Source organism: Bombus pascuorum, chromosome 11, assembly GCF_905332965.1.
Source record: "Bombus pascuorum chromosome 11, iyBomPasc1.1, whole genome shotgun sequence".
In the NCBI taxonomy this organism is placed as follows: Eukaryota; Metazoa; Arthropoda; class Insecta; order Hymenoptera; family Apidae; genus Bombus; species Bombus pascuorum.
Window position 1 is genome coordinate 10,406,531 of NC_083498.1, and position 17,572 is coordinate 10,424,102.

Sequence of the window (17,572 nt, forward strand, 5' to 3'; positions counted from 1 at the left end):
GCCAAGTTCGAACCCCGTGTGCTCGTGAGACAGTGCAACTTTGTGCAGGTGACTTTGTTCACCTGATTTCTTAAAGAAAGAAAAGCTTCGACTTAGGATGTTTAAAAAAAAAGTCCTTTAAAAATTCAAGTCCTGGCCACATAGGTATAATTAATAATTAAAAAACTCGATTACCTAACTTTTTTTGAACTAAAACGATAAATAAATTCTAGATAGAAGATTCATTTCTATTTATACAGAGATAGATAATAGAAATGAAAGATATCTGTCGCGTGTATTAAACATATTTTCCTAGATATTAAAACATTTTTCTGATTCGAAAGAATTATGCTAGAAAGTTGGAGCTAGAATTTCTGCATATCCGTCTCTAATGATGTATAGTTTTGTATAAGAACAGTTAGTCGTTTTTAACGTTATTTCCGAGACGGAACGATCGCTGAGCGATATAGCGAGTTCATCTTGGGTTTGTCTGGTCGAGATCGGATCGGCCAGAGAGAAGGGGAGGAAGCATGCGGAAAAACAACGATATCCGCTTTTCATTCTTGAACCGAGAATGGTTTCTGATACAAGTTGTTTTCGCGGACGGCAAACAAGCGATCCATTCACGATCTTTCTTATCGAACAGTAGATCGATGGAAAATTACATCTGTATCTCAAACGTCCAAATTTTCACGTTTTCGCGTTTTCAAACATTAAACTGTTACAATGTTGAAGTGCTTAAAATATCAACTACTCTAACCGTTGCAATTATTTGGACTTGGAACTTTCTAATATTACCAACTTTCAAATATTCAAATTCGCTAAGATAATCGGTCAACCTCTCAATAAATCACACAGTGAAACTAAATCCCAGCGATAGAATTTTAATTCGATTACCAAGCCAGCGATCGACCTACGAAATTTAAAACGAGCCACTGGAGTATCATTCGCTCTGCAATTTACATTACAAACTTGAAATTGCGTTGGACGCATCGTCAACCGGTCGTTCTATATTTCTTATCCATTTTTCAGCGCCCTGCCGCCGAAAACTCGGACACCGTTCAGAAATGACGAAACCTAAACTAGCCGGAGGCCCGAGCGACGAAACAACCGGCGTTAAAAAAACAACGAAAAGTATGCCGCCGTGGAATCGTATATGGTAACCGATTATTCGACGTCGACTCGATCTTACAGTCCCCGGAAGGTGTTTTGGTACGGACCGTTACATCGAATTCCAATCGGACGATTCGTCAGAACCGGGGGCCTTCTTGCCATCCAGACGGCGTGGGTGACCGGTTTTCAAAGAAATTCACAAGTTCAATTTAGAGCCTCATATTGTACTAATAGATATTTTTCGTTACTTGGATTTTCCTGCATGTTCGTATTTTTATGAAAATGGCTAAGCCCAAGTGGTTTTCGTAAAAATATATTTGGCTACATCTATTACATAGCATCACGAGTACTACGTTTTACATATTTTATATTCACCTACATTTTACGTGAATTCTGCGAATTATTACATCTTTAAACTTCTCCGGTAATGACTATACTAGGAATGCTTATGCAAATTTATATCTTTATGAGTAGAAATGAAGAAATAGAGCCTAGATTAGGATTAGTGTTTTATCTAATGAATGTTGTAACCAATATGGTGCGTTTGATTTTATACACCTTTGTAGATGCCATAAATTTCTCCATACTGTTTCCATATCACGGATTTCATCGTGATAAGAAACGTAAAACGAAAATTCCCATACTAAAAGTAAAGAAAAGAGGGAGTACAATGTGATAAAATGCAGGCCGACACAGTTATACGTTGAAATGCCATCAGATATGCGAAGGAATATTTCATTGCCAGCATCGATTAATATCTCTGCCAAGACCAACCACGACAATCTAATAGAAAACCGTGTCCGGTACATCTGTCTTTCGGAAATGTCTATTACGCTAAAAGCTCCGCGTTCTATCTCGCGAAATTCGACTAACGAACCAGAATAACCAGAAGGTACATCAATTATAATCTACCAGGTAAAAGCAGGCACACTTTCGTGTCAAAGTCTCATTCATCCAACGCGTACGTAAATACATATACATCATATCGCACTCAACATCTCCTATCGCAGATCTCAGTTCATCGACGAAGAACCGTTCTCCGGAACAGACCTAGCTAGCTAGCTAGCTAACAGAAGAGGAATTTAATTCTCCACCTGATCGAACAAAAAATCACGTACGATCACGTGCGATCCCTCGTCGATTTGCATTGCTCGAGTGCCTTTGATATCTACCTGTTTCGTTAACTTTCTCCCAGGTAACCTTGTTCCCTCATTTTTTTTCCTTTGCACGTTACCGTTCGTATCGGCGATTTAGCGCGACTTGGTTCCGCGGCTCGGTCGACCGTGCCGTACGGGAAATTTCGCTTCCCTCCGCGCCACCCCTTCGGATCCATGTGCGTATCAAGGTCACGATAGCCACTGTTCGATCGAAAGACCATCAACGACCTTGATTTCGAGTCGTCAATATCAATCAAGGAGATTCGTATAGGCGACGTCGTCCTGTATCGATGGTCGGTCGTTTAAAAGTGAAACTAGGAGCATTTTCACGCGTTCAGATGGTTGACGCGCCACTTGGATCGTAATTCCGGATGAAAGGATCGATAACGACAGTAGAACGGATCCGTCGTCTTTCAGGACTCGCGCTTGCGACCGCAGAAACGGATCGGAAACGGCGATCGCGACTTCTTTTCAAGATACTCGACAAAAGTAAATAGTAACGTGAGATTAATCGACGACATAAATAAGTTTTAAAATTGCTTCTCTGTAAAAAAGAAAAAAAAGTGGAAAGTGTGACTTGCCGTGTTCTTCTCTCGCGGTTTTCATAAGAAGAAAGACATCTGAATGATTATAAAAACTGTATTCAGTCAAACCTACATTTAGTTCTGATTAATTCTCCATAATCGGGCTACTCTTCGACCACCCTGAAGAATCTGAGGAATCGAGTGTCGCACGTGTAACGGAAATGCGGGATTTCATCGTTCGTACAAACTGGTTTGCAAAATCGGTTGTTTTTGCCAGGCAATACGCCATGACTTTCCGTGTTTTCCGTGTATTAGCTGGGGACGGCGGGCCGCTTCCGGTCTTCTGATCGAATGAGGCCACTTGGTCAACAGGTCCGTTCCATCCGATTCTCTGGATCGCGAGTGAGAATCGCATCGAACCGGTTGCCGCGTGCATGCTTGTTCCTCCTTTTCAAGCGTACGAAGGAAAGAAAAAGAGAAAAAATCAAGCGTGATCCTTGCGACAAGATTTTCACGCGATTCGAGTCGCTTGTCACGGGATTGTCGCGCGGAGAAAAGAGGAAAGGGACGCGTGAACCACGCTGAAACGTCCATCGACGTGAAAGAGTCGAATGGAAGAGCTTGCCGTTTGATCGGGACTATTATTACTGTAACTCCACTGCTTCTCCGTTGTCAGTACGTTGGAAATGTTAACGAGAGAAATTGTGTCTTAAGGAAGGGATGGTAATGTAAGCGACAACGCGGAAATTAATATTATCGATGGGACAATTAACACGACTTTCGATGGCACACTATTTTCTGCTAACTCGAAGGATGAAACGTAGAGAAATTTTATTCGTAGAATAATTCATTGAGCTACGCTTTACAGAGCTTTCGATGTCAGATTTTAATGTAATAAATTCGAACTTTTAATTGGTCATCTAAAGTTACATAATTTATTGTAAAAGAAGAGAAAAAAAGAAGAGAAGATGAAGTCTGAATTTTATATTTACATGATTAACTGCGGTATACTTTGCAAAGTTTTTATAGTAGGCTTTAACGTCGTGAATGTAGATTTTTATTTGGCTATGCATTGAAGACTGGCTGCTAATTATTTATGAGTACAGCCTCGGATATTTCAAAAGAGAGAAGTAGCAATAAACTGTGAGAAGTAGCGTGCTTCTCTTCGTTTCTCGTACTTACTCAATAACATCGTAATTCATATCAATGTGCAAGATCTATAAAATCAGAAACTGAGTGTGATCTTCTGTACGATATTAGTAGTGTCGTGACCTTATTTTTCAGCCACTTCCGGCTCGAAAAACTTATGACGAGCTGTAGGAATGAAGAAAAAAGGGTAACAAGGTAATGTGATATTTATGGAACGTTGTACAAGACCGCTCTCGAGCGATTTTCCACTGAGAAAGATATTCGATGCTCGATAGAACGATAACGATAGAAGATTTGATTAAACTAACAGATTTTGACAATCTTATAATAAACGTAAACATTAATTCACATGAACGTGATACAAAAATAAAGAATAGAAAAGTTAAACGAGTCAGGTCGATGAATTTCTTCGTCGACCTACTATTCATTATTTTCGTTTCATTATACCTATTAGCTAAGAAAATTGCAATTGACAATGTTATTGCTCCACCTCTGGTCAAGATTTCATTTTTCATGTCCAATGATCCAATTTTATTGCAATTTCCATTTCATTGGATTGTTATCGTAATCCAACACCAAAACAACTACAGAAGCATCGTTATCATCAGAGAAATTGTTTTACATTAATGGAGACATGTAAATACTTTTGGCGAAATTAATATTGAAATTTTATTAATGTCGACATTAATATCGAAATACGATTCAATATTCTATTTTATGGTCATATAATTTTGTATTATAAATAATACTTATCAAATTATAAGTAATGATATCAAGTTATGAAATTCGTACAGAAAACGATTCAATTTATTAATAACAACTAATTATGTTATAAAGCTAGGCTAGGCTTACAAACCTCTAAACAACGTACACAATAAATAATAGTACACGTATAACATGAGAATGGTACTTTCCACTGATCATACAAGTATCTACATTCGCACTTAAGTAATATGTACAGAACTTAATAGATCAATTAAAAGTTTCGCCTATTATAACCAAGAACATGGCTGATCAGTTAGAGCTTGTACACCAGGCTGTTCAAAAATGGCAACGCGTCTCAGCACAATATAATTTCTAATCTAGGAAGAGAGCTTGTGTCGTAAATTTTCATATCGAAAATTTACGTATAAATTCTTATGAGTTAGAGTTTCTCAAAAATTTCTTATCTCAAAGACTCTAACGCGATCACATAAAGATAGAAATAGTTATAATCAACGCAAATATCATAATACTATCAGGTCCTTTAACATTAAGAAAGAGAGCGAAGAAGGGTCATGTAAAACAATTTTTCAAAATTGAGTATTTTTACGATTGGTATTGCCGATAGCCTCGATAAGCAAGATCCTGACCGAAAGATACGCCGCTATCTCTGTGATATCCACTTGCATACTCGAAACCATGGTGGTCATCCTGTACAGGATAAGGATAACTATTGGAATTTTCCTTGTAATGAGGATAAGCTATACCGCTCTGACTATACACTGGTGGATGATAACCCTGCGTGAGTGGCTTGTACAACTTGAAAAATCCAATCAGACCAGGTATCACAATGGCTAAGAAACCGAGGAATTTCTTGAAAGACGCTAGACCCAGGATCAGAGGCAGAAACAGGAGTAACTTCAATTTGAAAAGCTTCAGTACGATGAGCAGTGGGATAAAGAGCTTCTTCAAGTGATGGCGGGCTGTTAGGGAAAAAATGGAGTTAATAATATGCGTAATGATAGTATTATAATGATATAATGTTATATAAATGGATAATGTTATATAGATAGTTAATAATAGTACTAATTAGTATCGAAGGTGAAGAGGGGATACAATTTTTGTTGGAGATGGACTCACAGAAAAGAGTGTCTTTTTTATTCTCAAGAGTGTCAATTTCGTCGGCAATTTCATCCAAAAACCGTGGAGCGTACACTTCAGTTTCTCCAGTTTCTTCGGAAGGGATGTGCAACTCGATAGCCACAGTTTTCACGAATTTTTCCGCCTTTCTAAGAGCAAATTTCATCAGTTGATCCCATTCAGAGTCGCTAGACCTGAAATGATAAAAGTATTAGTAAAAAGAAATTTTGCATCGTATCGATCTCAGAGGAAACTACGTAGACGTTCTTAGAATAAATTTCACCTTGGTTCCCCAGAATATTCGTACGGTCGACGATTGACTTCTTGTACCACGTCTCGGGACATCCTAACGACCTTTACGTAATCATTCAGGTCGTAATGAGAGTGATCAAAGAAATCGGAGAAATAACTCAAAGCCTGAGATTTGAAACATTCCGCCAGGTCGCCGTTTAAGCAACCTTGATTTATTTTCGCTATGTATGGATCTACATTTCGTCCTGTTCCTAGACCGATCCAGTCGAAAAGCCCTTTACCTTCACGCGTTTTATTGAAAACGACCTGCTCTTGCGGCTCTGGCACGTGGTTCTCTGCAATTATAAATTCAAATATTATTATATAATAATTATAGCGTTGCTATTCTAACAAATGGCTTGCTTTTGAACTTAATTTTACAGATATCCCAACATTGACGGTTCTTTAAACGCGTCACTCTTCTAGCAAACTGACGACAGATATTTCTCAAAATTATATCTATAAATTAACTTATACTTTAATTTTAAAGTAAACATTCTTTATTTCAAATATGAAATATCTTACCGCGCGCTTCGGAGCGCTCATCGGAAGTTCCATCCTCGAAGGTAACCGACAGACAGGGTACCAACAGCGTCAACAACAGCACCAGACCGTGTGTTACCAGCAATTGCACTAGTCGCATGCTTCTCGCCTGAATGTTGTACCTGCAGTCACGTTTCTTTATCGACACAGTTTCACCTGAAACGCTCGTCAAATAATATCCCTCGATACGTCATTCGCACGAAACAAAGAACCAAAACGAACAAACGAATTATTGACGGATACCGTAGCGCCATTCGCGTTCTGTCAAAATAGCTGCGCCTTGTTCGATTCACAATCAAAAACAAAAACAGACAACGGCGAATAATTTCGAATGAAAAATCGATAGCTATCTCTTACCAGACTCCATCAACCGACTGGATCTCGGCACGACATCGTTTCACGATTTAGTGGAAAAAAGAACACTGGTCGTGATTCACGAACCGCACTCGAGTGTCTGGCAGAGACCAACTTCGATCGTAACCGCGCGGTAGATATCGAAGTGCCGTTACCTCGACGGACCAATCCGGAGTCCTGATTCAAAGGAACCGGGTCCATAACCTTGTATTCCGGTCGCGTGTTCATAGTATTTGTTACGCCGATCACGCACTCTCTTTGATCGAACGCCAAATTTTCCACCCATCAAACGTAATTATGATTCATTTTCTATTCGACTCTACAATACGTCGAACGAACTCGTGGAAACCTTTGTTGTTTTACAAATAATTGCATATTTGTAAAAAAATAAATCTTCGTTAAATCTTGACATTTCGTGGAATTTTGCAAGATGCAACTTTGAAGATTTGACTCGTATATCGATATCGCAACCCTTAATCTATGTAAACGTTACATCTCCTTATAATTCCAATTACATAATAATCTAACTCCATACGAATTTTACGCGCGATCTTCAGACTACGGGATTTGTACAAATTTATATTTTTATAAAAATCCAAAAGAATAGAACCTACGTAAAGATACGTTTTTAGTCCGCAACCCAGTGACCACAAAGTTCCACCGACGAAACAAATTTCAACGATTCGTTCCATTATTTTAAACCAAACCACTTTTCGTTTACTAAACCGGTACAAAAATATTAATCTTATCACGAGGCTACCGCAACGGTCATACTTCAACCGCAACAACAAAATTGCACTGCCAAATTAATATCATTCTGGAAGAGACTACGCAAATTACAGTCGCGAGCGCGATTCTCACCTTTTCGACGGAGATGCAGGATAGAACGAGATTACAGCTAATAACACCGGAGGATGAACTTAGAGCAATGCGATGCATCCGCTCGCGTCTGATCACTTCATTTATATGAACGAGCGTTCGTACGGGGTACAGTGAAAGGGGAAGGATGTGGGTTGACGGGGGAGCAGAGGGAAAAAGAAGACGTAAAAAAATCAAAAGTGAAAGTGGTCCCCGGATATAGGACCGGAACCGGGCGGTTTTGAACAAAGAGGGACGAGCAAGAGCGACGAACGAAACAGAGTCGTTGGACTTTCCTTCGTAATCCATGATCGAGCGTGCGTCATCGCTCTGCCCCTTTCGTTTTCTCTCGTGTCCAGCGCACGCGTACATAGTACGCGTGTTTGTGTTTTCTGTTTGACGGTCATCCTTTCTTGGAACCATTCCACAGGTAACAGCTTCCTCGAGGTTCTGCGGCAAGCAAAATTTCACCAAGACTGTAATACAATTTTTTAGGTTATCGATTACGCACGTGGAACGTCTAGTTTATGTAACTCTGCCGCTTATAGCGAATAGAACAATTTCTAGAAGAGAAAGAAAAGATCGTAGCGCATTCACAGCGTTTTATTGACGCACTGTACAAGAATTGATTGCGTTGTCCCGCGTCGGATCGAGTCTCTGATCCTGATCGAATAAATAAATAGACAGTAACGGTGCGTGAGCGTTCATACGCCTCGCACTATTAATTAATAAATTAAGAACCACGATTCCTCGTGGCTAATAAATAAATATCTAAGTTCGCGGAGCGTGGACCGACGCACATTGGAATTAGGTAGGAATTAAAGAGACGTCGTGGTCTCAAGTTCCGCGTCGTACAATCATTCGATATGTTATTGAAATTAAACCGCTAAATCGCGAATGACTGCGTTTCATTGGTGGAAAATCGTGGCGTCGTCGACGTCGCGACACCACGATTTTCCATAATTACTCGACTAAATACTATCGAGCGTCCCTATATGGAAATTCGAACCTGGCATTTCGAAACATCGAATTCCACGAATACACGGCCATAAAATCCTTTCTTGGTAAATCGTGCGTGTCTCTAATCGCGTATTATTTGTCGGACCTACTTCTGACCATGGTAAGTCGACTATTACGTAAGAACGTAACATACGAATACCGGTAATGATATACAGCGATCCAGCTATCATGTACCGTTATCACGGTCAACCTAATGATTGCCATTTGTTTCCTTCGCTGTCAGCCTTCTGACCGATTAATTGCGTGAAATTGTTTCGCATTAAGCATCTTTGATCTTGTTTGGACTATAGAGTACGTAATTGCCCGAGTAACAATATATGTCGTCGTGTACAGAGATAAGCAGGTACAGAGATAGCGATCTTTGAGCCTTGCTGAGTGATCTTTTGAATATTCTGAACAGCAAGGAACCTGAAAATATATGTAAGAAGGCCGTGTGTAATTAGGCGCTACAGCGACCTCGCGGAGATCTCAACGTCCGCGTAGGAAACGCTCTCCGAACTACTCTTTTGTTAAACCCATAAATATCAAAAGTTTCGATATTCAGATTCCATTTAAATTAATCGAAACTTTTTATAATTTAAAACTCTTAAAATTTAATACAATTTAACGAGTTATTAAATAGCCAGATTACGTACTCGGTGAATAAATGATCGAACCATGGAGCCAAATAATAAAAATTCATAGTGAATTTACTTCAATTCACCGATTTCCTATCTTACTATTATACCTACTATTCAGACTATTTTCAAGAACTGTACTCTGCAACTTATAATCGCTACAGAAACTCGCTCAAAGTACTCGATACCTGTATACCAAAGTACAATCAACGACGATCAACGAATCACAGGTAACCGAATAAAAACACGATTTGGTTTCGATCGGTCGTTCAGTCCCAGGATTGAATCCTCGCTGTTCTATCTTCTTTCTTATAACTTCCTCGCGTGGACGAGCTTGTCGATGTCCTGGTAGGTAGCCAACATCGCTTGATTTTGCCTGAGAGTTTGATCCTCTCGTGCAATTGCGCAACTCGCGTACGCATCCTCGCATTTCACGCCATCTTGTCCGTCTTTCGCGGCCTTCATGTACCGGAAGAACCTCAGGACATCGGGATTGTCGCTGCTGGGTCTTCTTAATTCGTTCAGCTCTCTGGACAGCTGCGCTGAGACCAGATTCGAATACGGTGCGTACCTGGCGGGGCTTCGGTACATCGCACAAACGGCGTATTCTCTGCAACCCTCCGTCGTGTGGCCCAGACGAGAGAACACGGCATCCAGGCGAGATAACAGAGGTGAGTAGAATGGATCGTAGTTAGTTAGCAGCAGCGAACTCGTTGGAATTTCGTGGAACACCTGCTCATTTTTTACGAGAACTTTTGTGAGAATTTTCATACATGAAAATTGTATTTTCGTAGGACAATGTGAATAGACTGGATAAAATGTTGATTATTACCATATATCGTAAGTCGAAATTTGAAGATTTAACATCTAAATGACAATTTGTGAAAATGAGATCTTCGATGGATATAACGTTAACGATTAATTGAACTGGGAAATTTGTTGGAAGAATTTTGAATAGGTAAAATATCAACAACTGTATGGGTACAGAGAAGGTTGAGAGATGTTGAAGAAAAATAACGAAATCATCGGCGAATGTAATATTATAATAGTTGATGATTTATTGAACTAGAAAATTTGTTAGAAAAAGAGACATTACCTTAAAGTCTTGCTTCTTAGAAAGTCCATGAGCAGCAACGTGCCGAGTGTAATAACGATCAGCAACAGCATTGGCGTGGGTTATTCTTGGATCGACGAAGGAATATCTCGACGCGATTTCTGGACTCTTCTGAGACTGCATCATACTTTCATCGTACATTACAGAGGCTGGTAATGTTCCTACCGGCTGTCGCGTCAGGTAGTCATCGTTGTACAAATCGGAATTATCCTTGAACTCGAAATTTTCTTCTGGCTGCGCCGTGGTATGCGATGATTGCGCAAACGATGAAACTCCTACAAAACAAATTGGATCAATATCCGGATTTTTCTCAATTCGACCACGAAACAAGACAAACAGATAAACTAAATCTGTTATCGCACGTTTCAGTTACCAATTTAAGATGATTACTATAAGTGAAACACTTTGGATATCTAGAATTACAGAATCACATTGTCAATTAAAGTTAGTGGTACAAGTACGTACCTTTACCGACGATATTACCGATACTTCCGATGATACTGGGCAGGAAAAGCGCCAGTAGGACACTCTTAATGATCTGTACACCAAAGATCAGAGGTAGCAGCAGCTTCTTCAGGCCAAATGCTAGAAAACCAAGTCCGAATCCTGTTAAAAAGGTACTCTTTCCCTGAAAGATGGCTGAAAGCAAAAGTACCAGCAAATTAAAGCCTTGCGGTTAGTCCTGTAAGCCATGCTGCAGCCAGCATATATGTATATATATATCTCTCTCTCTTTCTCACTCGCCTTCTCAGTTACTTCACACAGTGGCAGACATAAGATCTCTTTCTGAAAAATCATTCAACATACATGTAAGGTATTTCTCGAATTGCCACGGCGATCTTAAATGAATACAATTACGCAACGTTGGTGATTGTCGCGAATGAAGCCGAATCTTTGATTTTGCCAATTAGCGGTGAACCAGCTAACCGTCTTTTTTAGCATGTTTTAGCGAAAAGCCAATCAGTGATGTGTGAGAAGCGTATCGTCGACGCGCGATGGCGGTGTTGACCGTTCGTTTCGTTACGCGAGTCTTGGCCCTGTTGGCGCCAGGGTAGCGTGTATTTTCGTGTATTGCGTGTAACGTTTCTCGAAAAGCGTGCTTGGGCCTTGATCGCAGTGTCGTTTGGTCGAAACCAGTCTTCCGACTTTGGACAAAACCTGAATCGACGGTTTGGAGATTCAGGTGTAAAAATTAATGAACCGAAAGCAGGTTTCTACCTTCTGACAAGTCAAACGTTTACTCTTCTCTTCCGTCGTTTCTTTCACTTCTCGTGATTCTTGTTTTGGGAAAGTTGACTTGAAAAACCACGCAAACATGCCTACTTTCTAGACGGTGTTGGCCATCCAGTCCATTTGTAAAGGAATTTTTCAACGTGTCCACAAAGGAACACTACATATAGGCAGACACCGCATGATACGCCCACCTTTCATTTCATACAGATACGTAATATCGTATAGGAGTGAACGCTAGCAACTACAATCAAGACCCAGTTTTACCAGCTCGGACGCGTTCCACGGCTCCTCAGCGAGCGGGAAACGCAGCGACAAGCAAACGAAATCGGTCCGCGGAAAAGGCAACAACGTTCATAGCAACATAAAACAATGATCCTGCGAAACCCGCGGATGCGCCGTTGGTGCGAGCGGAGATTACGAAAGCGTGACACGAACACGTTCCGTAGACTCACCGTTGAAGAAGGTTCTAGCTTTTCTACCGGGTATTAAGTCCTGGCTCAGACGTATCTTTACTACGTGTTCTCTTGCGAACCGGCGAACTTTATCGAGTAGGCTTGCGTCCGGCCGGTCGTTACCTTTTTCGTCTTTCCTGCCGATGACGTCCCGATTTCTTATGATCTGCACCGAGTCGGTCACGTTGTACGTGTCGATCCTGGAAAACCTGTCGAACAGATCGGACGGATCCTTTCGCGCGCAAGGCGTCGTCTCGTTGTCCTGGCAACTCGTCGACTCCAACGGAAACGCTGTAGCGTTCTCCATTCGCGTCGCCTCGATCTGATACTGTGACCTATCGTCCACCTGTATCATCTGATTAATGTTCGTGTCGAGTTTCGAAGGTTTACCGGGCATCATGTGCGGATGCTGACCCAACTCGTCACTGCCGAACGACACCTCGTTTTCGATAGAATCCGCTTGTACTGGATGGTCGGTCTCGTTCAAGGCCGCCACGTGGTCCTCGACCCCGACCGTCAATCGGAGCCACGCGACCGCCAAGATGAACAAGATCACGCCGTCTCTCGATCCACCCATGTTCCTCCAACTTGGAACCTGTCTCGCACGATTCTCTCTTTCTCTATCTCTTTTTCTATCTCCCTCTCTATCTCTCTCTCACTAACTCTCTCTCTCTCTTTCTCTCTTGACTAGCTTCTCTTGTTGCCGAAAGATAACTGCATCTCGGTCCGCGACGTTCGCTCGATGTCTCCTGAAATAATAAAAGCAACGCGATCTCGTACAACGGATCTCTGAACTGAGGTAGCGGAGACGTATGACAGATGGTATCTCAATCGAGTAAATGTCAATCGAGTAAGTATAATTACCGTGAACGAGTTCTTCTCGGAAATCAAGAAGCTTAATTGGTAGTCGGGGATTCACGGTCCTCTGACTTTTTGGGAACCAAAATGATCGTTCGTTTAAAGTCACACCAGATACACGAGACTGTCTATTCTCACTGTTATGACACGTAAATGACATGAAAGTGTGCAACCAACTTTGGAATCGTCTTGTAGGAATATCGAAGAATTCTTGGAGAACGTGTAGGTTTAGATATTTTGTTAAGAATCGAACACTGTAAAGACTTTGGTGAACGATGAAGAGGTCGGAATGGTGCGCGACCGACGACTCGATACTACTGCCGAGCCTCCGTAGCATCGCCTCGGCTGATCCGATCTGGGTTACCCGGCCATCCGTCTGTTCGTCCCTCTGTCCGTTCCTTTCTACCTTCCTCTCTTACACGTTCGTTCATTCGTTGGTTGCGCTCCCGCCACAAACGCTTCGTCTCTTTCTCTCTGGCACGTAGACGGTCGTCGTTCTCCTCTGATTCAAATCCAATCGAATTCGACGCGGGTCTAACGACCGCCGGACCGATTTCACCGGTTGGAATTTCGGCTGATGACGCTCCATCTGAACCATTCTTTACTTTTTTTTTTTCTTCGGTCCAGAAATCAAAGTACGTATTAATTGTGATTTCAATTCGAATTTTTGACTCTAGTTTTGTAATGATGCGACATAACGTCGTAACCAGACTACCGATAGTTACGCTCTTTTTATGAAAATAACTAAAGGGTCTAGGGAGAAATGTGTTTCGCATATTAAAAATTTAGCAAGCACTGTACTTTGAATATTTTATTACGTATTATCCTATATCCTTAAATATTATCACCCGTAGATACATAGACATCCGCAATCAATCAATATAACGATAGCGTTTTATTACTTATTTTATGCAAATCATAATAGCGTTACAAATGGCTGAGTTTTACTTGTTAGCAAACGTATTAATAGAGAAATGTCTATTCGTAAATTCGACTGATTGTATCGTGAAAAGTTTCATTCCTTCTTTCTTTTTCCTGTTTCTGAAATACAGGGTTAAAAAATACTTTTCTGGTTCCTCGACGCACTGTAGAAATAATATTAAAAACTAAGTTCAGTTAAATTTGGTTAAGGAGTTTCCCTATTTATCTGTTTATCATTGTGTAATAACAAGGATGAGAATATTTCATTTCTATCGTTGTCATATCTGCCAGTTTGTAATCAATTCGTGAACGAATCACTGAACTCTGACGAATAATTAAAAATATTTCGATAGATAAAAGGTGGCGCGATCGACACAAGAGTAACGATTATGCTGGTCAGAGACGCGATGTCAAATGCAAAGAGAAATCTAATCGGATTCGATAAACGCATGACACCGAAGCTCGCGCGAAAAGCTCGTCGTGGAAAATCACCGGTATTCTACTCGTGTGTCCCCAGTGTCGTTGCACCATCGACATAAATATTAACACGCGTATTTTCAGATACAAGTAGGCCGCTAATCCGGTTTCGACTTTATTTTGCTTCCTGTCGAAAAGATCGCGCAGAGAAAAACCGCAAACATCTCGCATCCAGAAGTCAGCGTTCTCATCACGCGCTCGTTTGAAGTAGTACTCGAGAGAGCGTTGTTCGTTCGATACGAACGTGGAAAAAATCGTAAATGTTAATGACGTTAATCAGGAGAAAAGGGTGTCTCGTGTGTAAGCCCAAACAGCCAGGACACGAATACACCGAGCACACTTTTACGGGCGATTTCACTGTGGCCGCGTCCCGAATTCCCAGACGGTTCGGTTATTCCTCGAAATCGATGATCGTACTCGCGTGTTTCACTTCGAGCCAAGGAAAATTCGATTGAACGCGTGGCAAGAATTTTAATCTCAGAAAATAGATTCGATCGAGTAGATTGTATCTAGAAAGCAAAATGTGTTTAGCATAATGGAACGCAGAGGTTTGGGTTAGATGGATATCGGAGTGTTTGAAGTCTTGGCGTGATAATTAGACAAAGGTGTACGACAAAAGATATGTAAGAAACGAATGAAATATGGAAGTGTGGTTAACTCGTTGAGGGCCAGTAGTTACCTTACGACTATAATTGATTAACAAGCTGGAGGCATCGGTTCGATTTCTTAATCATTATCGTGAGCTGGTTCGATGACACAGCTACGTCTAACCGGTAAAAATGTTCACGTTCGGAACAGGGTCAGGATAAAATACATCGTTCCCTTTTTCGTTTTCAAGAATTTCACGCCTACGGCTGTCATCCGGAGATTATAATGGTTTGGATTAGATTTCTGATCGTTTTAATCGTTTGAAGATATCAAGCGGAGAGAAAGGATCCACGCGACGGAACTACGTTTGTCTATGTTTGTATTATGTCGTAAGAGAGAGAGAACGATAGAGCAAACCAGTTAAATTTTGTTTAAACGCCTCTCGTTATTCAAAGTAATTTTTATTATCCATTTGAGTCTTAAATGCTATTCAAGATTAAATAAATTTCATAGATACTCGCTTCCGTGGAATTGGGTATTGAAACGGGTTATTAACCTTCTAGAAATCGTCTTAAAAACTTATTAATGAACTGCTTTGTAGTTTTGACAAGTCTTGATGAATAATTCAATAACTTTTGAAAGAAATGAAAGAGGTAGAACATCGACGTGTTGGCAAGTTCCAATTCGAAATAACTCAAGAGAAAATTATATTGTTGTTGCGACCATATTTTAGACTAATCGTACGTTACAAACGCGTGTCTGCTTTTCGGACCTGCAGCGAACTCTACTAATCCAATCTTGTAAGAAAAAGTTCGAAAAATGTAAGTATTGTAAGAGAGAAAAAGTCAACCGGTTTTAGAAAGTGCTCCATCATTTGCTCTCTATCGATCAGATTCCTCCGTGTAGCTTTTACATGCGCGCATCAATCTTCCATAATCGTTTCCTTAAAAACGAAACGAAAGATCTGTTGAACCGTTGCGTTAAGGTTAATCTGCTTCTCAGATTCCTTAGATTCACTTACAAATTCTTGAGAATTAATATCCAAGCAAACGTGCACGTAACAGCACACCCTGCTCATCAAATATCAAATTTACCTTATCTTTGTCTTCGTTTTATTATTATATCTTATTATTTATCTTAAATATCAATTTTTTGCCGAGTTGTTCGATTTATTAGATGCCGAAGTTAAGCGAATTTCTACACAGTGTGACATTCTTCGTTCGAAATAGAATTGAATATCTGTCGCAAACAGAGATTTCACTATCTTACTCTCTATACGTGAAACGAATACAGAATTCACCTCGACGCTTCTTATTTCACATTCTATCGTTCTTATCGATTCACTCGAATCTACGCTTACTTTTTATTCCAACTTCTAATTGCCTCAGACTCTCTTGCTCTTTCTTACTCGCTCCAAATTACGATTACTTCAAAACTCTGTTCGCTCTTCCTCTAGCTTCGATCTACGTCAACAACGAACGCAACCCTCTCGATCATCGATCCGCGTATCGATTAATTCAACGCCATTCGAACCAACCCATGGTATATCGAACATCGGGAGTACACATAGCGCATGCCGTTATGTTAATACTCCGTTCCCTGTCGGTTGCAACGTAACGGTCGAGTTACAGCGAGTGCAAGCTGCGTGTCGGCTATATCTCGCACTGATCGCAGGCCCAACTGTTTCAATGTATTGACTGGATTATTGTTATTAAATACAGCGAATGGTTAAGTGCTATCGCGTGCAACGATCGGGGCGCGATACTCGCCCGCGGATTTGTCGAGCGCGAGGACAGCCGCGCCACATTCGCCTCGAACTCGTATGTGGCCCTATAACGGTCTTCCTGATCGTGCATGCGTGCATGGGTCAGCACGCGCGTGCGGAAGCACGCGTCACACGCCGGAGCGACCGTCCAAATCTGTCAGTAGGTCATTCGTAAGGGGAACCGCCGCGCCTGCTTTAAGTTTCCAATGACCTTGACCGTCGCCGTTCACCTGCACCGATAGATCGACCATCGCCCGACTCCATTTCGCACTGGAAGATTGGAAGAGGAAAATTTTTAGAAGCTTGTGAAACGATTGGAGGTATTTTTGCTATTTCAACGAGTAGTGGCAACTACGTGCGTATATTTCTTGGAGAAAGTTGAAAATGCACGAATGACTTTTAGCCTGCGTTAGATATTACATATTTAGCGATGATGGTAACGGAGGAAAGATTTATGGAGACGGTCGATGTCATTTTATGTTGGAAGGAAGCATCGCGCGAGATCAGTCTGCATCTGCGAGTGTGAACTTCTAGTAGAACGCTTGCTGTTCCGGAATCAGAGGTCATTGTCATACTGAGACATGCCCTTACAATTACGGTAATAAACATATGCATGAATAAGACATTCCTAGCCTTAAGATAGATTTTTCCAAACATGTGCTACTACATGCTAAAGGAACAGTGTGAAACATCTAGTCTATCTATCTATCTTATCCT

At 40.9% G+C, this 17,572-nt stretch overlaps 3 protein-coding genes across 6 annotated transcripts in view; all 3 read right to left on the reverse strand.

The window, feature by feature from the left end:
- The window catches only part of LOC132911854 (peroxiredoxin-like), a 147,524-nt gene that overhangs the window by 19,100 nt on the left and 110,852 nt on the right, over positions 1-17,572 (reverse strand). The gene's annotated exons all lie outside the window — the stretch shown is intronic.
- On the reverse strand, positions 4,731-7,952 carry LOC132911672 (uncharacterized). Of its 3 annotated transcripts, none has more exons than XM_060968445.1 (5): positions 6,956-7,139; positions 6,581-6,707; positions 6,048-6,351; positions 5,765-5,958; positions 4,731-5,607 (listed from the first exon to the last, which is right to left on the reverse strand). In XM_060968445.1, the coding sequence occupies exons 2-5, from the start codon at positions 6,696-6,698 to the stop codon at positions 5,231-5,233; spliced, it is 993 nt and encodes a 330-aa protein (XP_060824428.1). In that variant the 5' UTR covers positions 6,699-6,707; positions 6,956-7,139; the 3' UTR covers positions 4,731-5,230. The 3 variants fall into 3 exon arrangements, with proteins under 3 accessions (XP_060824428.1, XP_060824427.1, XP_060824426.1); XM_060968444.1 differs by lacking the exon at positions 6,956-7,139 and adding an exon at positions 7,814-7,952 and having other exon boundaries at positions 4,732-5,607; positions 6,581-6,720; XM_060968443.1 differs by having other exon boundaries at positions 4,734-5,607; positions 6,581-6,720; positions 6,956-7,134.
- LOC132911918 (uncharacterized) lies at positions 9,476-13,421 on the reverse strand. 2 transcript variants are annotated; one of them, XM_060968957.1, is made up of 5 exons: positions 13,111-13,421; positions 12,370-12,995; positions 11,027-11,200; positions 10,544-10,836; positions 9,476-10,179 (listed from the first exon to the last, which is right to left on the reverse strand). In XM_060968957.1, exons 2-5 carry the CDS (start codon positions 12,821-12,823, stop codon positions 9,757-9,759), a joined length of 1,344 nt encoding a protein of 447 aa, XP_060824940.1. In that variant the 5' UTR covers positions 12,824-12,995; positions 13,111-13,421; the 3' UTR covers positions 9,476-9,756. The 2 variants fall into 2 exon arrangements, with proteins under 2 accessions (XP_060824940.1, XP_060824938.1); XM_060968955.1 differs by having other exon boundaries at positions 11,027-11,146; positions 12,247-12,995.